The sequence below is a fragment of the Salmo salar genome, chromosome ssa12, assembly GCF_905237065.1.
Source record: "Salmo salar chromosome ssa12, Ssal_v3.1, whole genome shotgun sequence".
NCBI classification, from domain to species: domain Eukaryota; kingdom Metazoa; phylum Chordata; class Actinopteri; order Salmoniformes; family Salmonidae; genus Salmo; species Salmo salar.
Window position 1 is genome coordinate 60,334,959 of NC_059453.1, and position 27,626 is coordinate 60,362,584.

The following is a 27,626-nucleotide window of genomic DNA, read 5'->3' on the forward strand; positions in this document are numbered from 1 at the left end:
CTGCTAAAACTAACAAGCCAACATAAGGACATCAACAATGTTTATTTTAGAATAAATGTTCCTCCAGTTGTCACACTTTCTAATTCAATTGGTCATAGAGATCCCATGGCCAAACTCACTTAAGGGGTATATTAACAACACTTACAGTGCAGGGAGGCTGCATCCAGGGCTCACCATCAATCTGCATAGGCAAGGCTTTATGTGTCCTGAGGAAGGCAACGAGATAGAGATACGTTTTAATACCAAAAGTTAAAAAGGCATAACACCTGAAGAATTGTGTATAGAGCCTGTATTAAGTCTACCTGATAGTGATCTGTGATGTTTGAGCCAGTCTGTGTCCAGCCCTCTTCAGCCCAGAATAGATCTGACCCATCTCAATCGCACCCTCCAACCCCACCACCTCAATCCGCTTGTCACTTAGGTCTGTGGGGGGGAAAGAAAACAGGAAAATATATTGTCAATAGCTCATTAAGCAGACATTCATTCTCATACATAGTGACTTAACTACTGTAATACAAATTATATCATAATAATTTGGTGGGTGCTTATATTGGTCCTATTTTTTGCATGTACACGTGTGTATTAATACGTATGTGGAGAGTGGGGTCATGGCCAGAGTCTGCCATTATCAACGGCGACTCTGGAGCAAATAGGGTTCAGTGCCTTGCTCAAGGGCAGATCAACAGATTTTTCACCTTGTCAAGTATTCGAACTTGCGACCTTTTTGTTAATGGCCCAACACTCTAACCACTAGGCTACCTGCCGCCCTCCAAAAATAAGACCATACGGGCTGTGTAAGGGGAAAAGTGACAATATTACATACAATGCTACAGTAAACATTGATATCACTAGGCAACAAAATAAACCTCCAACAATGTATGAGATAAGCATGCCCTAAAGTACCTTGTGAGCTCATTTTCAGAACGTCGTGGTCAGTGACGACCTCAGGCGACCTCTCTTCTGACATATTGTCTCTGTCTGCCTTCTTAGCCTCACCCCACAGGTTGGAGCCGCCGTGCATGCTGGGTATGTTGATGACTGCAAGGCCCTCCAGAGAGTGACCGCTCAGGTCCAGGGGTGTCCCACAGCACTGAGAGATAGACGGACAGACAGACACGGTCACAAACGGGTAAAGAGACTAAATTAATTATTGCTAAGACTATCTACAGTGCCAGGAAAAAGCATTTGCCCCCTTTCTGATTTTCTCTATTTTTGCATATTTTGATACAGAATGTTATCAGATATTCAACCAAAACCTAATATTAAAAGGCACCTGAGTTCACAAATAACTACAAAAATGTATACTTATTTTATTTAACTAAGAAAGTTATGCAACACCCAATTTCCCTGTGTGAAAAAGTAATTGCCCCCTTACAATCATGGCTGCATTCCAAACACTTAAAAGACACACCCTATCCCCTCAGCCCTCAAATTAAGTGGACACTTCTGATGACGTATCATGATGTCTGACGAGTATACACTTGCAGGGCAAGGGGTGAGGGAGGAAGGAATGATTTTTCAATGGACCGTGCTTGCTCGGAAATTCGTCACTCGTTCATCCCGCGATGATTGTGTTTTCAGCCACCGGTAGCTTACCGGTGCTTTATATGTGCTACAGTCAACTATGATTACATGTCTACTTATATTAACTATATAATTATTAATATACGCCTAGTGTATGATAGCTAGCAAAATAATTAGCTAACTAACGTTAGCCTGCCTAGCTACTTCTGAAGAAGGAAAAACATTTATTTATACAATTTCCAAAAACTAACTAAACATTTTTATGAGACGTATTTGTGCATTAGTAGCACAATTTCTAACTTATTTACAAATATGGCCGCGGGGATTCCCCCAAGAGCATAGGGCTCAGGGTTTAGGGCCGAGGTCTGTCTACTTTGAGTTTGAAATGCAGCCAATATCTGGCTGTGCCACCTTTAGCTGCAATGACTGCAACCAAATGCTTCCTGTTGTTGTTGATCAGTTTCTCACGCCGCTGTGGAGGTATTTTGGCCCACTTTTGCATGCAGAACTGGTTTAACTCAGCGACATTTGTGGGTTTTCAAGCATGAATTGCTCGTTTCAAGTCCTGCCACAAAATCTCAATTGGCATTAGGTCTGGACTTTGACTAGACCATTCCAAAACTTCAAATTTGTTGCTTTTTAGCCATTTTCATGTTGACTTGATTGTGTGTTTTGGATCATTGTTTTGCTACATAACTCAGCTGCACTTCAGCTTCAGCTTACAGACGGATGGCCTGACATTCTCCTGTAGGATTCTCTGATACAGAGCAGAATTAATGGTTCTGTCTATTAAGGCAAGTATTCCAGGTCCCCAAACCATCACACTACCACCACCATGCTTGACTGATGGTATGAGGCTCTTACTGTGGAATGCAGTGTTTGGTTGGTGAGGTGAACGAATGATCTCTGCATGTGTGGTTCCCACCGTGAAGCATGGAGGAGGTGGTGTGGGGGTGCTTTGCTGGTGCAACTGTCAGTGATGTATTTAGAATTCAAGGCAGACTTGACCAGCATGCCTACCACAGCATTCTGAAGTGATACGTCATCCCATCTGGTTGGCGCTTTGTGGGACAAGCATTTGTTTTTCAACAGGACAATGACCCAAAACACACCTCCAGGTGTGTAAGGGCTATTTGACCAAGGAGAGTGATGGAGTGCTGCATCAGATGACCTGGCCTCCACAATCACCCAGCCTCAACCCAATTGAGATGGTTTGGGATGAGTTGGACTGAAGAGTAAAGGAAAAGCAGCCAACAAGTGTTTAGACTGTTGGAAAAGCATTCCTCATGAAGCTGGTTGAGGTCCACAAGACTTCTTAACAGCTTCTACCCCCAAGCCATAAGACTCCTGAACAGCTAATCAAATGGCTACCCAGACTATTTGCATTGCCCCCCTCTTTTATGCTGCTGCTACTCTGTTTATTATCTATGCACAGTCACTTTAACTCTACCTACTAACCAGTGCCCCCGCACATTGACTCTGTACCGGTACCCCCTGTATATAGCCTTGCTATTGTTAATTTACTGCTGCTCTTTAATTATTTGTTAAGTTTATTTTTTATTTATCTATTTTTTACTTAACACTTATTTTTCTTAAAATTGCATTGTTGGTGAAGGGCTTGTAAGTAAGCATTTCACTGTAAGGTCTACACCAGTTGTATTCGGCATGTTACAAATAAAAATGTATTTGAGATAATGCCAAGAGTGTGCAAAGCTGTCATCGAGGCAAAGGGTGGTTACTTTGAAGAATCTTGTTTAATACTTTTTTGGTTACTACATGATTCAAATGACGGGCCAAGCAAGTTTCTTCTTCTTATTGGTGTCCTTTAGTAGTGGTTTCTTTGCAGCAATGTGATCATGAAGGCCTGATTCATGCAATCTTCTCTGAAAAGTTGATGTTGAGATGTGTCTGTTACTTGAACTCTGAAGCCTTTATTTGGGCTGCAATTTCTGAAGTGCTAATTCTAATGAACTTATCCTCTGCAACAGAGGTAACTCTGGGTCTTTCTTTCCTGTGGCGGTTCTCATGAGAGCCAGTTTCATCATAGTGCTTGATGGTTTTTGCAACTGCACTTGAAGAAACTTTCAAAGTTCTTAAAATTTTCCGGATTGACTGACCTCCATGTCTTAAAGTAATGATGGACTGTCATTTCTCTTTGCTCATCTTCTGTATACCACCCCTACTTTGTCACAAACTGATTGGCTCAAACGCATTAAGAAGGAAAGAAATTCCACCAATTAACTTTTAACAAGGCACAACTGTTAATTGAAATGCATTCCAGGTGACTACCTCATGAAGCTGGTTGAGAGAATGCCAAGCGTGTGCAAAGCTGTCATCAAGGCAAAAGGTGGCTACTTTGAAGAATCTCAAATCTAAAATATATTTTGATTTATTTAACACTTTTTTGGTTACTACATGATTCCATATGTGTTATTTCATAGTTTTGATGTCTTCACTATTATTCTACAATGTAGAAAATAGTAAAAATGGGAAATACAGCCAGTGGGAAATACAGACCTAAGGGGGTAGTAATGTTCTGTAGTTAGTTGCGCCGTGATTGGCTCAGTGTTCTGTCACTCATGGGGACACTATGTCACCGCTAAATCTACAGGGAGAGCTCGAAAATTAAAGTCCCTTGGGTGCTGCCATAGATTTACATTAGACGTACCCATCCAAGAAGGCTCAAGGTCATTGGCCACAGATAAAATGACGTCAAATCACGTTATATCTACCGTAGCTTTGATTGGACTGATCATGTCAACATCATACTTTCAAAATCTTAGCTAGACAAGCAGTCATCATCATTAATCAAGTCGACAGTCTACTGGCAAATCCTTTTCAATACCTGTCATTTGAAGATAAAACACATCGGCCATAAACATTACACAACAAGTTGGAAATCGCAAATTCAGGAATCAGTGTCTAACTGCAAGCGTTGCAAAGCAATCACTAGCCTGCTATTCAGTGGAGAGGGTGTGTGGTCCAAGTCTGGGTTTAAGGGTCTCTTTTCCAAGCTTAAAAAGGATAAACTTTCACAATCAACACCATGTGCCAGAAAAGGTTGAATACATTGGCCATGTTGTCAATCCAGCATGAATTCTGACGCGTTCAAAACAACTGGAAACTCGGAAATCTCATACTTCAGTGAGTTCAAGTCAACTGGAAACTGGAAAAAAAATTGTGCCGACTGGGAAAATACGGTTTGAACGGTCATCCAACTCGGAATTCCAAGTCGGGAACCCGGGCCTCTTTCTAGAGCTCCGACCTGAAGATCACTGACGTCATGATTCAACCTTGTTTTATTTTTTTGAGTTCCCAGTTATCTTCAAAGCACCATAAATCCAGAGAATGCCAGACATTGATGACAAAGTTTGATGACAAAATTTACCCACAAGGACTGCCACGCCACCTTCCTGTTCAAGTGAGCACAGCACAACAATGTGAGTCCAAAAATGTATTGTATGCTGCTGCATAAATTATGTAATATGCCAGGGAGATATGTATACTGTAGCTAAGAAAGTAATACTAAGTGTATGTTGTGTAGTAAGATGTTAGTAGCTCATGTGCATCACCCTAATAATTTGGTTCATTTACCCCTCTTAATTTCGCCTGCTGTTCTAACTTGGTAGTCCACATGTAGCCTATAGACTGTTTTAGAGAAATGTAATCATTGAATATTGTATGAGCTTTCATTGTCTGCTTATATTCCCCATTTATTTATCCTTCGGTTCGGACTTGGTGTACATAGACAATACAGTAAGAACGGCCCATGTGCTGAATTCTGTCGCTGTACATTTCAAGTGCTGAACAAATAGTTATATTGACTACGTCCGTCCTAGCTCGCTCATTAATGTCTTAATCGAAATTACGGATTGCCTCTTATGCGCTCATTGTCAGTAGAAACCACATTTGTTTAAGCAAGTCAGCCATTTCAGTTATGTTTTTTAAAAAGGCAGTAAATGAGGCTGAATGAACTGTTTCGCTGCCAGACAAAGCTCCACTGATAGCCAGGTGTAGCGGTGGTAAGGATTCACTCCATGGTGCTGAAAAGAAAGCTCTGCTGTTGGGATGACTTTATGTAGGGCCTAACAGTTTGTGGGTAACCTTTGTCGCCAATATAGTGGAATTAATGTATTGTTTAGTTTTGTTTTGTGCCGTGGCTTTGCTGGCATGCATCATAAAAAAAAAAAAGTTGAATTTGCCCCACCAAGTTTTACATGATAAAGTCGCAAGTGGACATGGGTCCCATTATGCCTGGCGAAAACCAAACACTGCATTCCATAGTAAGAACCTCATTAATGGAAGGAACCATGAATTCTTCTCTGTATCAGAGAATTCTACAGGAGAATGTCAGGCCATCCGTTTGTGAGCCAAAGTGCAGTTGGGTCATGCAACAAGACAATGATCCAAAACACACAATCAAGTCTACATGAAAATGGCTAAAAATAAACAAATTTAAAGTTAAAGGTGGCACAACCAGTTATTGAGTGTAAGGGGGCAATTACTTTTTTACACAAGGGCATTGGGTTTTACATAAATTGTTTATGAAATATGAACTGTGTTATTTCTTGACTCAGGTTCCCTTTATCTAATATTAGGTTCTGGTTGAAGATCTGATAACATTCAGTATAAAAAAAATATGCAAAAGTAGAGAAAATCAGAAAGGGGCAAATACTTTTTCACAACACTGTACACTTAAACTATGGTAAGATCCATTTAACCACAAACTAAAATGACTAGGATTCAAGACTCTTCAGTGTTCACCTCAATGCTGAGACACTCCTTTAGCTTCTTGCAGGAGGCGGAGATGGTCTCAGAGGTGGCAAACTCAAAATACCACAGTTTGTTCTTCATCCTTACAGAGAAAACAAAAAGCACATTGTTTTGGGTCAGTGCTCAGAGATAAACAAAATCACACCCAGCCATAACAGATTTTTCACTCTATGCACTCAACACTCTTTGTTTGATCCTTGACCTTTCAGTCACTCTCACCTGCTGTTGAACTTCTGAGGGTGCTTCTCCCTCATGGAGTGAAAGCGGTGTGCAATGGAGGCATCCTGTCAATTAACCCATAGTAGCATTTACATGTGTTCAATAAATTAAATAAATCTTTATCACCACAAAAGGGCAATTTGTAACAATAAGAAAACAAGAGCACAATGACAAGAAAAATCACAATCACATACAGTGCCTTCGGAAAGGATTCAGACAGACCCTTTGACTTTTGACACATTTTGTTGTTACAGCCTTATTCTAAAATGGATTAAATAAAATACAAATTGCAGCAATCTACACACAATATCCCATAATGACAAAGCAAAACATTTGTTTTATATTTAAAACAGATACCTTATTTACATACGTACAGTTGAAGTCGGAAGTTTAAATACACCTTAGCCAAAAACATTTAAACTCAGTTTTTCACAATTCCTGACATTTAATCCTAGTAAAATTCCCTGTTTAAGGTCAGTTAGGATCACTACTTTATTTTAAGAATGTGAAATGTCAGAATAATAGTAGAGAGAATGATTAATTTCAGCTATTATTTCTTTCATCGCATTCCCAGTGGGTCAGAAGTTTACATACACTCAATTAGTATTTGGTTGCATTGCCTTTAAATCGTTTAACTTGGGTCAAACATTTCAGTTAGCCTTCCACAAGCTTCCCACAATAGGTTGGGTGAATTTTGGCCCATTCCTCCTGACAGAGCTGGTGTAACTGAGTCAGGTTTGTAGGCCTCCTTGCTCGCACAAGCTTTTTCAGTTCTGCCCACAAATGTTCTATGGGATTGAGGTCAGGGCTTTGTGATGGCCACTCCAATACCTTGACTTTGTTGTCCTTAAGCCATTTTGCCACAACTTTGGAATTATGCTTGGGGTCATTGTCCATTTGGAAGACCCATTTGCGGCCAAGGTTTAACTTCCTGGCTGATGTCTTGAGATGTTGCATCAATATATCCACATAATTTTCCTACCTCATGATGCCATCTATTTTGTGAAGTGCACCAGTCCCTCTTGCAGCAAAGCACCCCCACAATGATACTGCCACCCCCGTGCTTCACGGTTGGATTGGTGTTCTTTGGCTTGCAAGCCTCCCCCCTTTTCCTCCAAACATAACGATGGTCATTATGGCCAAACAGTTCTATTTTGTTTCATCAGACCAGGACATTTCTCCAAAAAGTACGATCTTTTTCCCCATGTGCAGTTGCAAACCGTAGTCGGGTTTTTTATGGCGGTTTTGGAGCAGTGCCTTCTTCCTTGCTGAGCGGCCTTTCAGGTTATGTTGATATAGGACTCGTTTTACTGTGGATATAGATACATTTGTACCTGTTTCTTCCAGCATCTTCACAAGGTCCTTTGCTGTTGTTCTGGGATTGATTTGCACTTTTCGCACCAAATATGTTCATTTCTAGGAGACAGAACGCATCTCCTTCCTGAGTGGTATGACGGCTGCGTGGTCCCATGGTGTTTATACTGGCGTACTATTGTTTGTACAGATGAACGTGGTACCTTCAGGCGTTTGGAAATTGCTCCCAAGGTTGAACCAGACTTGTGGAGGTCTACAATTTTTTTTCTGAGGTCTTGGCTGATTTCTTTTGATTTTCCCATGATGTCAAGCAATGAGGCACTGAGTTTGAAGGTAGGCCTTGAAATACATCCACAGGTACACCTCCAATTGACTCAAATGATGTCAATTAACCTATCAGAAACTTCAAAAGCCATGACATAATTTTCTGGAATTTTCCAAGCTGTTTAAAGGCACAGTCAACTTAGTGTATGTAAACTTCCGACCCACTGGAATTGTGATACAGTGAATTATAATTGAAATAATCTGTCTGTAAACAATTGTTGGAAAGATTACTTGTGTCATGCACAAAGTAGATGTCCTAATCGACTTGCCAAAACTGTAGTTTGTTAATAAGAAATGTGTGGAGTGGTTGAAAAACTCCAACCTAAGTGTATGTAAACTTCAGACTTCAACTGTATTCAGAACCTTTGCTATGAGACTTGAAATTGAGCTCTGGTTCATCCTGTTTCCATTGATCATCCTAGAGATGTTTCTACAACTTGATTGGAGTCCACCTGGGGTAAATTCAATGGATTGGACATGATTTGTCTATATAAGGTCCCACAGTTGACAGTATATGTTAGTGCAAAAAACAAGCAATGAGGTCTAAGGAATTGTCCGTAGAGCTCCGAGACAGGATTGTGTCGAGGCACAGATCTGGGGAAGGGTACCAAAAATTGTCTTCAGCGTTGAAGGTCCCCAAGAACACAGTGGCCTCCATCATCCTTAAATTGAAAAAGTTTGGAACCACCAAGACTCTTCCTAGAGCAGGCCGCCCGGCCAAACTGAGCAATCAGGGGAGAAGGGCCTTGGTCAGGGAGGTGACCAAGAACCCGATGGTCACTCTGACAAGAGCTCTAGAGTTCCTCTGTGGAGATGGGAGAACCTTCTCTGCAGTACTCCACCAATCAGGCCTTCATGTAGAGTGGACAGACGGAAGCCACTCCTCAGTAAAAGGCACATGACAGCCCGCTTGGAGTTTGCCAAAAGGCACCTAAAGACTCTCAGACCATGAGAAACATGATTCTCTGATCTGATGAAACCAAGATTCAACTCTTCGGCCTGAATGCCAAGTGTCACGTCTGGAGGAAACATGGCACCATCCCTACGGTGAAGCATGGTGGTGGCAGCATCATACTGTGGGGATGTTTTTCAGTGGCAGGTGCTGGGAGACTAGTCAGGATCGAGGCAAAGATGAACAGAGCAAAGTAGAGAGAGATCCTTGATGAAAACCTGCTCAAGAGCGCTCAGGACCTCAGACTGGGGCAAAAGTTCACCTTCCAACAGGACAACGACCATAAGCACACAGCTAAGACAATGCAGGAGTGGCTTCGGGACAAGTCTCTGAATGTCCTTGAGTGGCCCAGCCAGAGCCTATTTTCAGGTCTGGAGAGACCTGAAAATAGCTGTGCAGCGACGCTCCCCATCTAACCTGACAGCTTGAGAGGGTCTGCACAGAAGAATGGGAGAAACTCCCCAAATACAGGTGTGCCAAGCTTGTAGCGTCATACCCAAGAAGAATTGAGGGTGTAATCGCTGCCAAAGGTGCTTCAACAAAGTACTGAGTAAAGGGTCTGAATACTTACGTAATTAATGTGATATTTCAGTTCATTTTTAATAAGCAAAAATATCTAAAAACCTGTTTTTGCTTAGTCATTATTGGGCATTGTGTGTAGATTGAGGGGAAAAAAACAATTTAATACATTTTAGAATAAGGCTATAACCTAACAAAATGTGGAAAAAGTCAAGGGGTCTGAATACTTTCCGAAGGCACTGAAGCTACATCACTCACAGATGTCACTGTGATTGTGATTTGTCTTACCAGTGTGCTCATGTCTTCTTATTGCTGCAAACAAACTACCAAAACTGACAGGCAGGATAAGGCAGTTAAGAGAAACACAGGTGATTGACTGTTGGAGTCTGTACATTATCCAATCAGCAGGCTCTATGACCCCAAGGTCGTCACTCACCACGCCAATAGAGAAGTAGTTATTGATGATCTCGTTGGGCACAGGGTCTCCTATCTCCTGGGGGTCCTCTGAAATCACCTGCACACTCCAGCGGTCCATAGGAACCAACGAGCTCTCCTCGACCTCCTTCAGAATCTCTCTGAGATCTGTGCCCTCGTAACCTGCAGAGGTTTCCATGGACACAGAGGGTTTACACAAGAGAAACACATGACTACCGTTTATTTTGGGGTACTTTCCTTTTAACCAAAGCCATGGGATGCATTCTAAATAGCAGGGTATTCCCTATGGGCCCTGGTCAAAAGTAGTGCACTACATAGAAAATAGGGTGCAATTTAGGACACACACACCATTATGTTAAACACAGCCCTTACCTCCTCCCCAGTGGAGGCAGCGAGCAAGGTCGTTCCCTGTGCCAAGTGGCAGGACCGCCACTGGGGGACGCACCGGTAGGTCAGCTTTGTCTGAGAACACACAGAGGCAGCCATTGTTCAGCTTTAGAGAACCCCAGAGACCTTGACTACTGCTCATGAACCTCTGAGGGGACAGGAAGCAACCCACACCTATAGCATCTAGAATCCAGCCGACTGTGCCGTCTCCACCACACACCAGGATCCTGTAGTCATGAAGGTTCCGAAAGAAGTGCAGTCTGATATGGATACACATACACATTAAATCAACCAAAAGTATTTATACAGCCCCTTTTTTACATCATCAGTTGTCACAAAGTACTTTTAGTGACCTTTCCCAAGCCACATAGAGAAAAAGCATACTATAATTAAGCAATAAGGCCTGAGGGGGTGTGGTATATTGGCCATATACCACAAATCCCCGAGGTGGCTTATTGCTATTATAAACTGGTTACCAAAGTAATTAGAGCAGTAAAAATACATGTTTTGTCATACATGTGGTATACGGTCTGATATACCATGGCTGTCAGCCAATCAGCATTCAGGGCTCGACCCACCCAGTTTATAATACCAATGAATATAATATCCCATAAAAAAGGATTAAGAAACCATATACCCACTGTCATAAGGGAAACATAATGCTGTCATAACAATAACATAACAGTCCACAAACAGTCTACCTTCCCACCTCCCACCCCTGATCAAACTGCACGTGTAGTTACCCTGGTCCAGGGCCTCCATTGGAGAGGTTGTAGACCTGCCGTGGGTTCAGTAGATACTGAAACTTCCTCAGCACTCTGAAAAATACATAACAGTCACTCACAGGAGTACATTAGTGCAGGCTAGGAAATGTTTTATGATGCCTGTCCTGATCTGCCCTTACCTCTCCCCCTGCTTCCCTCCACTCTTTGGGTTCACAAACACCAGGAGAGGGTGGGTGTCTGGAATAGGAGCAATCTGCAGAGAGAGATAAGATTAACGTGTTAATTCCCCAAACACTGGTGTGCATGCCATGCAGCAGCCAGCACAATACAATTGCAGTCTATAAGAGTGACAGAAGCAGATCCATAGCAAATAAAAATGCATTACTGGCTTTCACACATTTGTGTTAAAGCACATGCTAATGGCTAGGGCAGGGCTGACAACCCTCTTCCTGGAGATCTACTGTCCTGAAGGTTTTCAGTCCAACCCTAATTTAATGTATCTGATTCAGCTAGTTAAGGTCTTGTTAAGCAGCTAATAAGTAGAATCAGGTGTGTTAAATTAGGGTTGGACTGAAAACCCACAGGACGGTAGACCCCCGGGAAGAGGGTTGGGCAGCCCTGGGATAGGGCCAGTAGTGTGTGTGAAGTAGATGGTACGGTGTCCCTGTCAGTGGAACTAAGAGGACCCTACCTGCAGAATGTGCCCGTCTGGGGTGATGTCCTCCAGGTTAGTGTCCTCCATGGAACTACTCCTTCCTTCTTCATCCTTCTTCAGAAACAGAGAGGGTTAGGAGCATAGCAAGGGATATACATATTTGACACATACTGTAGTATTATTGGATGACAAAAAAATCTGCCAACATTTTTTGCTTTTAGCTGAAGCATAGCCTGAATGGCTATAAACAGTGTGGCTTCATTTGCAACTCTTATGGAATGGAGTCATGGGCTTGTCGTGGGTTCAATGGCTGACCTTGGAGGATGAGTATATGGCCCACGGTGGCAGAATGTGGTCTCGTAGCAACCCGCAGTCGCACGATGATGACCCGAAGTTGACACAGTCGTCATGGCGCTAAAACGAGACATTCATTGTAAAGACTAGTGGCAGCATATGTGTACACATACAGCCAAGAACGTAAACGCACACACACTTACCATCTGTTGGCACCACACGCAATGTTTCCCTGCCAGGGTCTTGATCTTCTTGTTGCAGAAGTGACACTTACTGGAGTCACAGTCAGCACTGACCCAGCCGTGAGCTGGAATCTGGAGCAGACAGACAGAGGGACAACATCCACAAACACATATGAACACTATAGCCACCGGGGCAAGATGTGAAGGCTTTTATGTTTTCCATTTTGCTGACTGCATACACACTCTTGAAAAGGACATGACTATGATCAGGTGTGCAGATGAATCAAAATGATATGAAACTTACTGTTATTCAGGTCTAAAAATCATGATTCTGGTATGAAATGTGAAACAGAACTCTATTAAGGCTCACCCCAATCTGTTTTTTGGATTTAACAAAGGTGCAGGCACATGGACCAGGGTTCTTGTTGGCACAGTGACCATGGACAGTGTACTTGCACACTGAGGGGGAGAGAAGAACAAGGCCACTGTTAAGCATTTCTCTTTGAAAATGTTATTGTGTTTTTGCATGTAGTTCGCAGTATCAACAATGTGCAACTCTCTTCCATAGGCAAGATAATGGATTAACTACTAAATGATCTGCACTCAACCTGTCTATCATGAAAAATGAGGGTGGGCAGTGTGAGTGCATGGTGAGGGAAGCTGAACTTGTTTAATGTATAAATAATAAATTGACTATTTTAATGAAAAGTCAAAAAGATTGTTTCCCTACTAGGCTTAGGTTTGAGTAGCATATGGTACAGATCTGTGTAGCAATCAGGGAACCAATGGGGAATAAAGAACTACAGCAGTGGTCACTAACCCTGGTCCAGCAGAGCTATAGGATGTGCAGGCTTTTATTCTAACCCAGCACTAACACACCAGAATCAACTATTCATACAGAACTTGATTAGTTGAATCAAGTGTGTCAGTTGTTGGGCTGGGACAAAAGCATGTATGCCCTAAGGCCTGTACACTGTAGCTCTCAAGGACCACACTTCAGTCAGTGACAACAGAACTACACTCTCTACTCAGACACTCAGAACTTCGGTCTAAGTATATCTATGAATATGAGACAGAGGTTTCCCCCTTGTGACGGCATAGAGCTATTACAGATGCAGCAGAGGCCCTGTTTCCTGAGGCCCAGCAGCATGCTCTGACACACGTTGCAGTACACAGGCTTGTTGAAGTGCTTCATTCTCCAGATGTGCTGCCCGTCCCTCTCTGCCATCTGAGAGAGAGAGAGAGAGAGAGAGAGAGAGAGAGAGAGAGAGAGAGAGAGAGAGAGAGAGAGAGAGAGAGAGAGAGAGAGAGAGAGAAAAAGAAAAAGAGGGGCAGGGTCTTTGTTAACAACTAATGTAAACAGCAGGGTAGTCTCTCTTGCATTGTAGACTCATGGCAAGGGAGACACCGTGGCTGTGCCTCTGAAGCGATTAACAGCATGGTAAAGTAAACAGCACGCCAATCCAAACAAGTACCATTTGTATGTGTGCAGACTTATTTCTGATACAGTATTGCCAACAAAGTCTGAGGGCCGTAAATAGATAGATTTTTGGATAAGACAGGGAGGGACAAGATAAGACATAACTTTGGGGTGACATTTAAAAGTATCATCTGAACGGAATTGAATAACGCTTTATTGAGATGTACAGTACCATACAGCTCATAGCAAATAGCAGTTGAACCATACAGCTCATAGCAAATGTTCTAGACATAAGGAGTCTATTGTCATGTGCTGAATCATGTATACTGATTGAGTTAACCAGAGGAGCCGGAGTCTGGATGTTAGTGCTTCTTGCCTTGAGTCCCAGAAGCACCAACAGGGGCACGTTGTTCATCCCTCCCTGGATCCACTCCTGCAGGGTTACCGCTCCACTGCTGTCAGCATCCATCGCCGTCATCATGTCCTTCAGCACCTTAGGGACCAATCGGAGTAGTTAAGACTCCCACTGATCCTGGTTCCTGACCAATCACAATACAAGTCTCTCTGCGCTGCTGCCAGGTGTTAGCCCTATAGAACCAAATTCTATAACCAGAACATCCTCAAACCAAATTACAATTTATCTAATTTTGGACTCACTTATCTTAATTCATTGGAAGCTTAATTTCCATGTATGGACATCACCTCAGATTTCATTTTGTAGATTAAATAGAATTTCACTTGCAGAACAAACTCTAACCTGACAAATATTAAGTATGCAATCTCTTATCTGATAATCTCTGTAATCTCTGTAATCTCTTTTTTGATAATTAGAATTGATGGAATGTCAAGTGTAAGCAACATGCAGTGTTGTACCTAAATACTGTTAACATTAGTCTCTCATCGCTATTCACTACAACTCTCTAACCAGAAACTTGCACAAGGACTGTAACTGGGTTCTGGGTGGGGACGTTGGGCCCAATTCAATTAAGACCACTAACTAGATTACTGGGGTGAGACAAAACAATTTGAGAGAGTGTGTATTTAGATTAATGTGGTCTAATTCTTTCCATGAAAATAATGTTTGCCCCGTCAATCAAAAAGAAAGGCATAATAATTCCAACATCAACACTGTTGTTTACCCTTCTCTGAACCCTGAGGGGTATACTACAAAGCAGGATCAATAAGCTATAGCCAGCCATCATTATAAACAACCAGAAGTAACTGTTGATTTTCTGATTCATTATGAAAGCTAAACTAAGATATGCGTTTTTTGGTTGTTGAGTCAATTAGACCATGCCCATTTCAAGATTATCTTAAAAAAAAATGATTTTGGAATATTTAGTCAAGTTAGCTGGCCAACTCCTTGATCCCGCTTTGTAGTATACCCCTCAGGTGAACGTTTTGCTTGAATATAATACCCAGCGAGTATTCCCATAGGGATAGTTGACTAGCATTTAAGTGGATGTCTTACCGGTCTGAGTTCTGTCACGTCCCAACCCAGGTAATCTGCCGCACGCATCATCTGGGTGATGATCCGATCCACTTCCTTATTGAGAGTAAAACCACAGTTTGTTCTTTCACAACTCATACGGTTCACTACATCACCTTGATGTAAATTGAGAGTAGAATGTATTCATAATACAGAAAGTACATTTCAGTCACTTACTGAGCTGTCCAGGAGTCCGTTGCCATCTTTGTCGTAAAGTTTGAAAGTAACTGAAAGCACAACAGGTCATGAAATGAGTAAATCGATAACAAATCCTTTTTGTTTTCACTCACTCCTTATCTCTCCTCACTGGTCAATTGAAAGCAGCTAAAAGATCAACCCATCATGGAATACAAACTATCACACACAATTACATTGGTGAAAAGACAGTAGGCTACTCAGTACTCACATTCCAGTTTGTCTCGCGGCTGTCCCTCCTCCAACACAGAGAAGTAACAAGACACATCTTTGAGGTACACTCCACCTGAGAGACAAAACCAGGAGTTTATTCAGATGTTTAGCAATTGGAACTTATATACAGTGCATTCAGAACCCTTGACTTTTTTCCACATTTTGTTACGTTACAGCCTTGTTCTAAAATGGATTACACATAATACCCCATAATGACAAAGCGAAAACAGGTTTAGATTTTTTGCAAATGTATAAAAAATTAAAATAGATACCTTATTTACATAAGTATTCAGACCCTTTGCTATGAGACTCGAAATTGAGCTCCGTTGCATCCTGTTTCCATTGATCATCCTTGAGATGTTTCTACTACTTGATTGGAGTCCACCTGTGGTAAATTAAATTATTGGACATGATTTGGAAAGGCACAATACCTGTCTATATAAGGTCCCACAGGTGACAGTGCATGTCAGAGCAAAAATCAAGCCATGAGGTCGAAGGAATTGTCCATAGAGCTCCGAGACAGGATTGTTTTGAGGCACAGATCTGGGGAAGGGTACCAAAAAGTGTCCCTAAGAACACAGTGGCCTCCATCATTCTTAAATGGACGAAGTTTGGAACCACCAAGACTCTTCCTAGAGCAGGCTGCCCGGCCAAACTGAGCAATCAGGGGAGAAGGGCCTTGGTCAGGGAAGTGACCAATAACCTGATGGCCACTTTGACAGAACACCAGAGTTCCTCTGTGGAGATGGGAGGACCTCCAGAAGGACAACCATCTGTGCAGCATCTCTGCAGCCAAAAGGAAGCCACTCTTCAGTAAAAGGCAAATGACAGCCCGCTTGGAGTTTGCCAAAAGGCACCTAAAGGACTCTCAGACGATGAGAAAAGAGATTCTCTGGTCTGATGAAACCAAGATAGAACTCTTTGGCCTGAATGCCAAGCGTCACGTCTGGAGGAAACCTGGCACTGTCCCTATGGTGAAGCATGGTGGTGGCAGGATTATGCTATGGGGATGTTTTTCAGCGGCAGGGACTGGGAGACTAGTCAGGATCGAGGGAAAGATGAATTGAGCAAAGTACAGAGATATCCTTGATGAAAACCTGCTCCAGAGCGCTCAGGACCTCAGACTGGGGTTCACCTTCCAATAGGACAACCCTAATCACACAGCCAACCCTAATCACACGCAGGAGTGGCTTCAGGACAAGTGTCTGAATGTCCATGAGTGGTTCAGCCAGAACCGGGACTTGAACCCAGTCAAACATCTCTGGAGAGACCTGAAAATAGCTGTGCAGCGACACTGCCCATCCTGACAGAGCTTGAGAGGATCTGCAGAGAAGAATTGGAGAAACTCCCCAAATACAGGAGTGCCGAGCTTGTAGCGTCACACCCAAGAATACTCAAGGCTGTAATCGCTGCCAAAGATGCTTCAAAAAAGTACTGAGTAAAGGGTCTGAATACTTATGTAAATGTAATATTTCAGTTTTTTTGTTTTTTTACTTTCTAGAAACCTGTTTTTGTTTTGTCATTATGGGATATTGTGTGTAGATTGATGAGTAAAAAAACAATTCATAAATGTTTGAATAAGGCTCTAACGTAACAAAATGTGGAAAAAGTCAAGGGGTCTGAATACTTTCCGAATGTACTGTATCATATCAACTTAGACCCATAATCAAGCGGAGAGCCAAATACAGTATGCATCAAAGTATAACATATCGTAAACTCATGAATGTTCACATCAATGCGGTCACATTTTAAGAGCAATTGATGGATATTGAAGGTATAAGTAAGACATATCATATACATTATATTATACTGTATGTCATACACAGTAATAATATATAAGAGTTGGGATGGTGGGGCTCACCCCCTTTGGGTGGAGGGCTCCTCATATAAACGTCTCGCTCTGCATTCTGGAAGTAGTGGAAAAGGCGTTGGCAGAAATCAGCAGGGAAGTCATCCGCCTCCAGATAGGTCTTGAGGAACAAAGAGAAGCCAACTGCATCGATGCGCTGAGATTCCACACAGAACAGGACATCAGAGACAACAAGGGTTGTGTTGTGTAATCTCAAGTCAACATAGGGTGCTAGCAGAAGGATGGGCCATGGTTGGAAAGGCCCCTCTTGAAGCTCACCTCTCCAAATCTGTACTGGACCAACCGCCCGCCTGCATGGAACTCTTTCATCACATCTTTCACTCTCAGACTGCCATCTGCATAGAGGACAATACTGAAAGTCAACACACGGGGATACAAGCATATAAAGAGAAGCCAGCTATGGGACAGGCAGAAAAGTCTAAAAGATAAAATACATTTTGGCAACAATACCTTTGAAAATCAATTTACAACAGGGCCAAAGATGCAGTACGTAAACCACCAGCAGAATATGTAATATAAATCAAACAAATACACAGGACGTCTGACAGGCAAAATACATGCCCCTCAAAGAACTAAAAACCTCTGCCTTTTGGGTTCCATTCTAGTGCGGCTCTTTGAGCTTTTAGTCTGGGTAACTCTAAAGCACTTTGTGACAACTGCTGATGTAAAAAGGGCTTTATAAAATACATTTGATTTAAATTTGATTGACTATATGAAACTCCAGTGAGGCAAGGAAGCAGTACCCTTTCACGCCGTCTCCCTGTTCACCCTCTTGGAACATTACCCCTAGATTTTGTTGAGTAGTATGAGAACATCCACTGGTTCAAGGTGCATGCTGGATTAGAGAGGATAATTTAGGACAAAAAGTACATCCACACGGTCTGGTATAATGCTCCCCAAGTATTCATTTTTTTATACAGTACCAGTGAAAAAATTGGTCATCAAGGCAAAGGGTGGCTATTTGAAGAATCTCAAATAAAAATATATATTTGGATTTGCTTAACACTTTTTTGGTTACTACATGAGTCCATATGTGTTATTTCATAGTTTTGATGTCTTCACTATTGTTCTACAATGTAGAACATAGTAAAAAGTAAAGAGAAACCCTTGAATGAGTAGGTGTTCAAAAACTTTTGACCGGTAGTGTATATGTTATGACTTTTCAACCTCAGCTCTGAATCCACAATATGGCAATGTATCTAATAGAACTCAAAGGGTTTTCTTTAATGGAAGCTTCTCTAATGTCAATCATGTAAAGTTTGGTGTACCGCAGGGCAGCTCTCTGGGCCCTCTACTCTTTTCTATTTTTACCAATGACCTGCCACTGGCATTGAATAAAGCATGTGTGTCCATGTATGCTGATGATTCAACCATATACGCATCAGCAACCACAGTCACTGAAACCCTTAACAAAGAGTTGGTCTGTTTTGGAATGGGTGGCCAGTAATAAACTGGTCCTGAACATCTCTAAAACTAAGAGCATTGTATTTGGTACAAATCACTGCCTGTTCTAGACCTCAGCTGAATCTGGTAATGTATGGTGTGGCTGTTGAACAAGTTGAGGAAACTTACTTGGCGTTACCTTAGATTGTAAACTGTCATGGTCAAAACATATCGATTCAATGGTTGTAAAGATGGGGAGAGGTCTGTCCGTAATAAAGAGATGCTCTGCTTTTTTGACACCTCACTCCAAAAAGCAAGTCCTGCAGGCTCTAGTTTTGTCTAATCTTGATTATTTTTCAGTCGTGTGGTCCAGTGCTGCAAGGAAAAACCTAGTTAAGCTGCAGCTGGCCCAGAGCGGCATGTTTTGCTCTTCATTGTAATCAGAGGGCTGATATAAATACTATGCATGCCAGTCTCTCTTGGCTAAGAGTTGAGGAGAGACAGGCTGCATCACTTATTTTTATAAGAAACATTAATGTGTTGAAAATCCCAAATTGTTTGCATAGTCAACTTACACACAGCTCTGACACACACACTTATCCCACAAGACATGCCACCATGGGTCTATTCACAGTCCCCAAATCCAGAACAAATTCAAGAAAGCGTACAGTATTATATAGAGCCATTATTGCATGAAACTCCTATTGCTCAAATAAACAGCAAACCTGGTTTAAAAAAACAGATAAAGCAACACCTCACGGCAGAACGCCTCTCCCCTATTTGACCTAGATAGTTTATGTGTATGTATTGATATGTAGGCTACGTGTGCCTTTTAACAAAAAATGTATGTAGTTCTGTCCTTGAGCTGTTCTTGTATATTAATGTTCTGTATTATGTCATGTTTCATGTTTTGTGTGGATCCCAGGAAGAGTAGATGCTTCTTTTGCAACAGCTAATGGGGATTAGTGATGCACCGATATGACACTTTTGGCCGATACCGATATCCGATATTTTCCTTGCCAAAAAAAAAAAGATACAGATAAACGATATTTACAATTTTAGCAGCCTTTTAAGCATTCTAGTACAGTTAAACAGTTAACACATGGACGCAGCGGTCTAAGGCACTGCATCTCAGTGCAAGAGGTGGCACTACAGTCCCTGGTTCGAATCCAGGCTGGATCACATCCGGACGTGATTTGGAGTCCCATAGGGTGGAGCACAATTGGCCCAGGGTCGTCCGGGACGTCATTGTAAATAAGAATTTGTTCTTAACTGACTTGCCTAGTTAAATAAAGGTTACACACACACACACACACACCACACTGACCAAAAAGTGATGTTGTTGGCATTTACGTCCCCATTACCAGTAAAACATAATCAAAACCTATTTATTTCACTTACTTGATGTGCTGTTTCGTTGTTCATTTGTTCAGTCATTTCATTCTCAACCAGGATTTCTATGGAACGCCATTTGGGTCTTTGCGTGTCAAAAAATATACATGTCAAATATCACTATTTCACGTGTCAAATAACACAACATAATCTTTTTCAGTAGCTGTATAGCTAGGTGTCATCATCTAAAATTACCCTAATTTATAAGACAGTTCTTATTTTATTAATGGTGGTCGGACCCATCTATGTGAAAATAGCCACAATAAGGATTAGCCACAATAGTGGACTATTCAGTTAGCCTTCAAAATAAAAGTATGGCACAATTCTACTATTTGTATTAATTTGCATCACTGTCAATTACATACTTTATTTTGAAGGCAAACCGCAAATTCCACTATTGTGCCTAATCCTTATTGTGGCTAGCTTCATAACACATAACCAGGTCCGGTTGAGCCTCACTAGCCAGATGAAGCTAGCTGAATCTTATAATGTTAGCTATGGGCAACAGGGTTAAGTAGTTGGCTAGCTATTTATTTTCATGAACTGAAGTTCAATTTCAATAGGCGAACAACAAGTGGCAACCTAGCTAATACTTACTCACAAGGATTCCTAAATCATTGCTAAGAATAATGAAAATGACTGCCGTTTCTACTGGTCATTGTTTTCAGGCCGGTTGTATTGGTGCCAGCTAGGTACCAAGCTAAAGCTAGCTGCCCCAGAAGCTACGGTCGAACAAATGATGCTTTATTATCAATGCGGTATTGTAAACACATCGTTCGTGGCCGGTGTTTGCTTGTTTGCAGACTTTTTTGTACAGCTTTGACGGTGCTACTGTATCTTTTTTGACACGCAAAGACCCAAACGGCGTTCCATAGTATGTATGTCATGAAGCTAATAGCAGTGACGCTATTACTGTGTAAATAGAGCACTTGGTAGTGTGTAACGGTGCTCGACCAGTCGGCGAAAGCCAACATCACCTACGACAGAGAACAATTGAATGTCAAGGGCAATGAATCCATTATCTTAGCTTTAATGGTTTTCGCCTTTGAGTTGTCTCGCTGAAATGTTCTTACTCTTCAAAATTACTGCTCGACTTGTTGACTGCTCGATCCACACAGCAGACATTGTGTGGGCTAGGTTAGGAATGCTGTGTAGCGCAAACTTTTATGTGGTGTTATTACGTCATGTACCTATGTTATATAGGTATGAACGTCAGCTTTGACATCGGTTTTTAACATCGGCGTTAAACTAGACATCGGCTGATACCGATGTTGTCATTTTTAGCTAATATCGGCCAATTCCGATTTGTTCACCGATATATTGTGCATCCCTAATGGGGATCCTAATAAAATACCAAATGTTGGAGCATAACTAACGAAATTACAGTTAACGAAAATGTACCCTTAATCCAGTATAAACTAACGTATAGAATGTTTAATTCAAAAGACAAATTTCACAAATTCTATAGCACAACAGCAGACTCGTGTAAAACTAACAATCACTCAATAATTCATGCTTTCTGGGAATGCTATAAAGTCCAAAAGTTATGGGCGGAGCTAAAAAGTTGGCTGTTAGAAGTATTACAATTTAATGGTACTTTTAATCCATCTGTCTGCATATTTCAAGACATGGCATATGGGGGTGTAGTGAGATACCCAGTGGGTTGGACGATTTTCTTCTCAACACTCATCTTGAAGAAACGTATACTAAAAACTTGGAAGTCAATCAATCCTCCATCATTAACACAATGGAAAATCTAATGATTTATTATTGAAATAGCATGAGCAACCGAGGGGAAAAAACAAAGGCCATATGGCAAACAATAGTGCAGGCAATGGGGGGGAGGGGGCATGGGCAGATGAGATATAGTTGTTGTTTGCATGTGTATGTTTGTATCTGGTGTGAAAAAAGAATATATACTGTAGCACACCGACACATTCAGGGCTTTTAAATTTATTTATTTTTTACTATTTTCTACATTGTAGAATAAATAGTGAACATCAAAACTATGAAATAATATTCCACTTCCTGGTGGTGGTTCCCAAGTATTCAATAGGATAACATTTTTACCCAACTAGGTCTTCGTCAGGTTCATTAGAGCTAGAGCCACAGACTGTTGAAGTTAATTCTAGAAGTATGGTATTAGCATTGTATCTGACCCACCTTTCCTTTTAATTAAAAATGGCACTCACATTCCATGTACTGCTGCAGCTGGATGAAGTCCACAGGGCTCAAATCCCTCCCGTCTGGGTTTGTAGCTGTGTCTTTAGCTTGGTCTGGAGCCGCCATCGTCGCAAGTTTCTCCCACACTGGCCAGAGAGACTGAGGTAGAGAGACAGGAGAGTGACTGAGAAGGAGAAAAAAATATGAATCCTACACCAAAAAAAATGAGAGAATATAAATCTGTCCACTTTGAGTCCAGAAGCAGTAAATTAGCAAGTCGGCGAAGAAGGGGAGATAGTTGAGACAGTCACTATCTATAAATAGTGAGCGTGACGTCCCACGAAACAGGTTTGACCCCATTCTTTGTGCAACATCACACATACTGAGTGTACAAAACATTATGAACACCTTCCTAATATTTTGTTGCACCCCCTCCCCCATTTTGCCCTCAGAACAGCCTCAATTTGTCGGAGCATGGCCTCTACAAGGTGTCGAAAGCGTTCGACAGGGATGCTGGGCCATGTTGACTCTAATGCTTCCCACAGTTGTGTCAAGTTGAATGGTGGACCATTCTTGAAACACACGGGAAACTGTTGAATGTGAAAATCCCAGCAGCGTTACTGTTCTTGACACAAACCTGGCACCGACCACCATACCCCCTTCAAAGGCATTTAAATATTTTGTCTTGTCCATTCACCCTATTGTGTATGGCACACATACACAATCCATGTTTAAAAGCTTAAAAAATCATTCTTTAACCTGTCTCCTCCCCTTCATCTACACCAGGCCTGGGCAAAGGCCGGCCTATGCGGCCCGCTACCTGATTCAATACGGCCCGCGGAATCATACTCAGATCACGTAAAGAATTTGCGACAGTAGTTTTGAAAAAAATATTTGTTATTCAAATTAAAAGCCCAATGAATACTCGCCTTTGTGTAATCATTTAACCCCCACCGCTTGTGGGACATTTATTTTGAAGGCACGTATTAATAACAACTGCACGAGTACAGACAGTGACTGACAGGCTGACATACACGTCACAGTTACAAATAGCAGATAGCTAGAAATTGAGCAAAAATGAGTTTTTCAAAGATTTCAAAGAAAAGGAAAGTAGACAATGAACTTGTCCCGACACTTCCAAACGAAGCATGCAGAGAAATATAAGAATATGTCTTCTGAGCAGAGGGCAAGTGCATCGAAAGAGTTGCTTTCTCAGTTGAAAAAGCAGCAAGGACTTTTCACAAAACTGCATTCAGCAAACGATGGAATCGCGAGAGCTAGCTATGTACAGTCCCACAAAATTGCTAAATTTACAGTTGAAGTCGGACGTTTACATACACTTAGGTTGGAGACTCGTTTTTCAACCACTCCACAAATTTCTTGTTAACAAACTATAGTTCTGGCAAGTCGGTTAGGACATCTACTTTGTAAACTTCTGTCCCACTGGGAATGTGATGAAAGAATTAAAAGCTGAAATAAATCATTCTCTACCATTATTCTGACATTTCACATTCTTAAAATAAAGTGGTGATCCTAACTGACCTAAAACAGGGAATTTTTACTAGGATTAAATGTCAGGAATTGTGAAAACCTGAGTTTAAATGTATTTGGCAAGCCATTCGCTGAGGACAAATTCATTAAAGAATGTTAATTGACTCTGCAGCAATACTTTGCCCCGACAAGAAAGAGCTGTTTGAAAATGTTTCCCTGTCAATACGAACATTGACACGGCGTGTTGAGCACTTTAGAGAATATGGAACAACAGTTGAAAAACAAGGTAAAGGATTTCATCTATTTCTCATTGGTCCTGGATGAGACCAGTGATGCACGTGACACGGCGAAATTGTTGATATTCTTACGAGGCATAACCCCAGACCTGGAAATTACAGAGGAGCTTGCTTCAGTGCAGTCAACGAAGAGCGCAACCACAGGCAAAGATTTATTGGAGAAGGTTAATAAATGTGTGGCAAAGCTGGGACAGGAAAAAACGTTGGCCTTTTGAAAAGGATACAAGATCAAGTAGCTGAGCTGAACCCAGATCAGAAAATTATTTTATTCATTATTCATCAGGAGATGCCCTGTAAATGTGTTCTGAAAATGAGCTATGTTGTGGATACAGTCACTAAAGTGGTAAACTTCATAAGCCAAAATCTTTAAACCACAGGCAGTTTGTCTCACTGTTGGAAGAGACAGAGTCGGGTCATGCAGATCTCCCCTACCACACAAACGTGAGATGGCTGAGTTTGGGGAAGGTGCTTAAAACGGTGTGAGACCTGAAATCGGAGATTGCTGAGTTTTTGCAAATGAAAGGGAAAATATGTGGATTTCCCTCAACTGCAACATAAAGAATGGTCGGCTGGTTTTGCCTTTACTATGGACATCATGGCCCTCATGAATGATCTGAATTCCAAACTACAAGGGAAGGGCCTTTTTGCACATCAGATGTAAAATCTTGTCAAAGCCTTCAAGGGAAAATTACTCCTCCTGACCCACCAAGTAGAAGCCTACAATCACACCCACCTTCTGACACTACTAGTCTGTTCCCTGACATGCTGTTGGTTCCTCTCCTTTCACCTTCAATGTGGATAACACTTCCACTGACGTGCAACTTGAGCTTATCGATCTCCAGTCTGATGCAGTGATTGGAGAACTATTCAAAACAATGTCACTGACGAGGTTCTATGCATCTCTCGATGAACAAAACTTTCCAAAGATTAGGAGTCATGCTCAGAAGATGTTTGTACTGTTTGGGTCAACCTATGTATGTGAACAGACATTTTCAGTGATGGAATATAACAAGTCAAGGCACAGATCATCTCTTACTGACTCTCACCTCTCAGCAATCCTGCGCATAGCGACGCAAGAAACTATACCAGACTTCACTGCTCAAGTCAATGCACATCAGAGACTTCACTCCTCACTCCTTCACTCCTCAACATTACTTTAAATGTAATGTTGAGCTCTCTCTCTTGTGCATATCCATTCACAAGAGTTCTGTCCGTGGTGCTGAATGCACAGTGTACTTTTTCCTCCATGTAGTTCATTGCATGTTTAATAATGAAAATACCTACCAAAAGGAGAACATGGATGTAGTTTATTTCTGTGCATGTTAAAAAAGTTAAATAAGTAGCATATCTGGACGTGATTTACAGTAGATATATCTGTCAACACAGTCATACACATGATGTATAATCCTGTAATATGATTCTGGCCCGCAATAGCAAACATATATTCTAATGTGGCCCTCCATGGAAAATAATTGCCCAGGCCTGATCTACACTGATTGAAGTGGATTTAACAAGTGACATCAATAAGGGATCATAGCTTTCACCTGGTCAGTCTGTCATGGAAGGAGCAGATGTTATTAATGTTTTGTACACTCAGTGTCGTTCCTTACCAGTGTGTAATTTTTCTACAGTTCCTAAGCCCTAAATTCCTAATGCCTATCACATTTGTTATTTCCTCACACCCCATCTGAAGATAACGTCAAAACCATGTTCTAATCAAATACATCCCTGAGGAACACTTTCTAGTTTCATACTCAGATGAAAAGAGACTGGCAAAATGTGATGGTAAATCTCCAGCTGGCCCAGACAGTGGAATCCTGCCTGTTTGGGGTTACTCTTCCAATTAAGGGAATCATTTGAGCATGACTCTCATCACCCAAGAAAAATGTCTTTATTCTACGTCAGTACTTTGTTCCAGTGGCCTGGAAACTTTTGTGGAAAATCTAATTACTTAGAGAGAATCAACAACAGACTATAATGCATACTGCTGCTCATTTCATAACTACATTTGATCAATGAGGATGTCACTAAGTCAATTGAAGTTTACACACGTTCAATGTGTTTTTTTTACCAGTATGAAAGTAATTGACAAAAGAATACATTACCCCAAAATGACAAAAAGACCAAATATAATGTTTCAGAGGCTTGAAGGTTTTGGGTTAATTGTCAAACATTGGGATTAAGGGTATATTGTTTAACTTCCTGATTTGATTTCATTCTATTTTGACAGGGTACATCCTGTAATGTCCTGTACTGGATTAACAGAGTAATGTCAGATTAAATATTTTAGAAACCCAGGTTGAGAAAAGCTGCTGACATACACAGTAGTGGGCTGCAGTATACCAACACCATGATTCTTGACACCAGCTTTGATCTAGTATGAGGAGATGAAGTTGTGGCATCTCTGATGCATGGCTGACTCAAGGATCGAACACAATGAGTTACTCAATCAGTCACCTACACATTTTACCTACACACCTGAGTCTACAATTTTGACAAAGCAGGATCCCATGAGGAAATAGTGGGAAGGGTAGGGAAACTGGTCTAAGAGCACAAGGTATGAAAAGCACAAGCAGACATTTTCCTTAAAATTGCTTTTATATGGAACGTATATTTTAGATTCAAACTCTATTGTGTTCTGTGTAAATCATTCCATATGTAGCCTACACAGATCCAACCAATATTTATACAAACTTGAGTTGAGAAATAATGACAACGGATGCATTGGAAGTCTTACAGGTCGAACATAAAATTACAGTGTAGATTAAAGTGGCCAAAATCAGTTCCAATTTGTTAGTCAAACAAGTCCAGGGCGCGATGATAGGCTGGCATAGACGAAATATGTTGTTTGACCTTATATGGAAAATAATAAAATAAAATAAATAAAACCCTCAGGTGCCAAAGCCTACACATTGCGTCGTATCGACAAGTGGTCATTGCTCTTTCAGTAGGCTACACTCATTGTTTACAGGTGAAGACGAATCAATTGTAAGGGAATGTAATAACAGCTTACTTTGGTGAAGTGCGTCCTAATAGATGGCTCTGGTGACGAGGGACAAGTGGACCCGAAAAACCCGCTATCCACAGTAGAATTCGGTCGAATATGGATGGTTAGGACGGCTACGCGACTGCTATGGCCACAACTAAGTGAGCAGATGTTGTTAGTGTATTAGTGCATTATATAAATCCAAGGGATTAGTGGGCGGGGAAGGGCTTGCAGTTTGCGACAATTACACTAGCACCGCCTTGGTGACAATATTATAGGACAGTTCCTATTTAGATTTTGGGAAATGGAGTGTAATTTAGGGGGTAACGTAATCCATTGGGACGGGGGGGCTTCTCGCGTTTGACAGTGGATAATTGACAGAATAGGCTACTACAGATTAGAAATACAAGAGCCACGGAATTGTT

The 27,626-nt window shown here is 41.4% G+C and overlaps 1 protein-coding gene across 5 annotated transcripts in view; it reads right to left on the reverse strand.

Annotated features, from left to right (window-relative positions):
* Positions 1-27,442, reverse strand: part of LOC106565409 (diacylglycerol kinase alpha) — a 31,985-nt gene extending 4,543 nt beyond the window's left edge. For 3 of the 5 annotated variants that reach the window (XM_014132509.1, XM_014132508.1, XM_045691589.1), the window contains exons 1-23: positions 23,188-23,273; positions 22,458-22,587; positions 17,749-17,825; positions 17,482-17,626; positions 15,619-15,693; positions 15,390-15,439; positions 15,195-15,269; positions 14,100-14,216; positions 13,414-13,531; positions 12,674-12,762; positions 12,325-12,435; positions 12,143-12,241; positions 11,864-11,941; positions 11,352-11,425; positions 11,191-11,265; positions 10,622-10,707; positions 10,433-10,522; positions 10,062-10,222; positions 6,517-6,581; positions 6,289-6,379; positions 904-1,090; positions 303-423; positions 146-206 (exon numbers count right to left, since the gene is read on the reverse strand). In XM_014132509.1, the coding sequence (XP_013987984.1) occupies positions 146-206; positions 303-423; positions 904-1,090; positions 6,289-6,379; positions 6,517-6,581; positions 10,062-10,222; positions 10,433-10,522; positions 10,622-10,707; positions 11,191-11,265; positions 11,352-11,425; positions 11,864-11,941; positions 12,143-12,241; positions 12,325-12,435; positions 12,674-12,762; positions 13,414-13,531; positions 14,100-14,216; positions 15,195-15,269; positions 15,390-15,439; positions 15,619-15,693; positions 17,482-17,626; positions 17,749-17,825; positions 22,458-22,587; positions 23,188-23,205 (2,193 nt within the window). In that variant the 5' untranslated portion in view covers positions 23,206-23,273. Of the gene's footprint in view, positions 1-145; positions 207-302; positions 424-903; positions 1,091-6,288; positions 6,380-6,516; positions 6,582-10,061; positions 10,223-10,432; positions 10,523-10,621; positions 10,708-11,190; positions 11,266-11,351; positions 11,426-11,863; positions 11,942-12,142; positions 12,242-12,324; positions 12,436-12,673; positions 12,763-13,413; positions 13,532-14,099; positions 14,217-15,194; positions 15,270-15,389; positions 15,440-15,618; positions 15,694-17,481; positions 17,627-17,748; positions 17,826-22,457; positions 22,588-23,187; positions 23,274-27,228 lie in introns of those variants that run through there. The other 2 variants (XM_014132512.2, XM_014132510.2) reach the window with 2 other exon arrangements.
* Between the last annotated feature and the right edge of the window lie 184 nt (positions 27,443-27,626).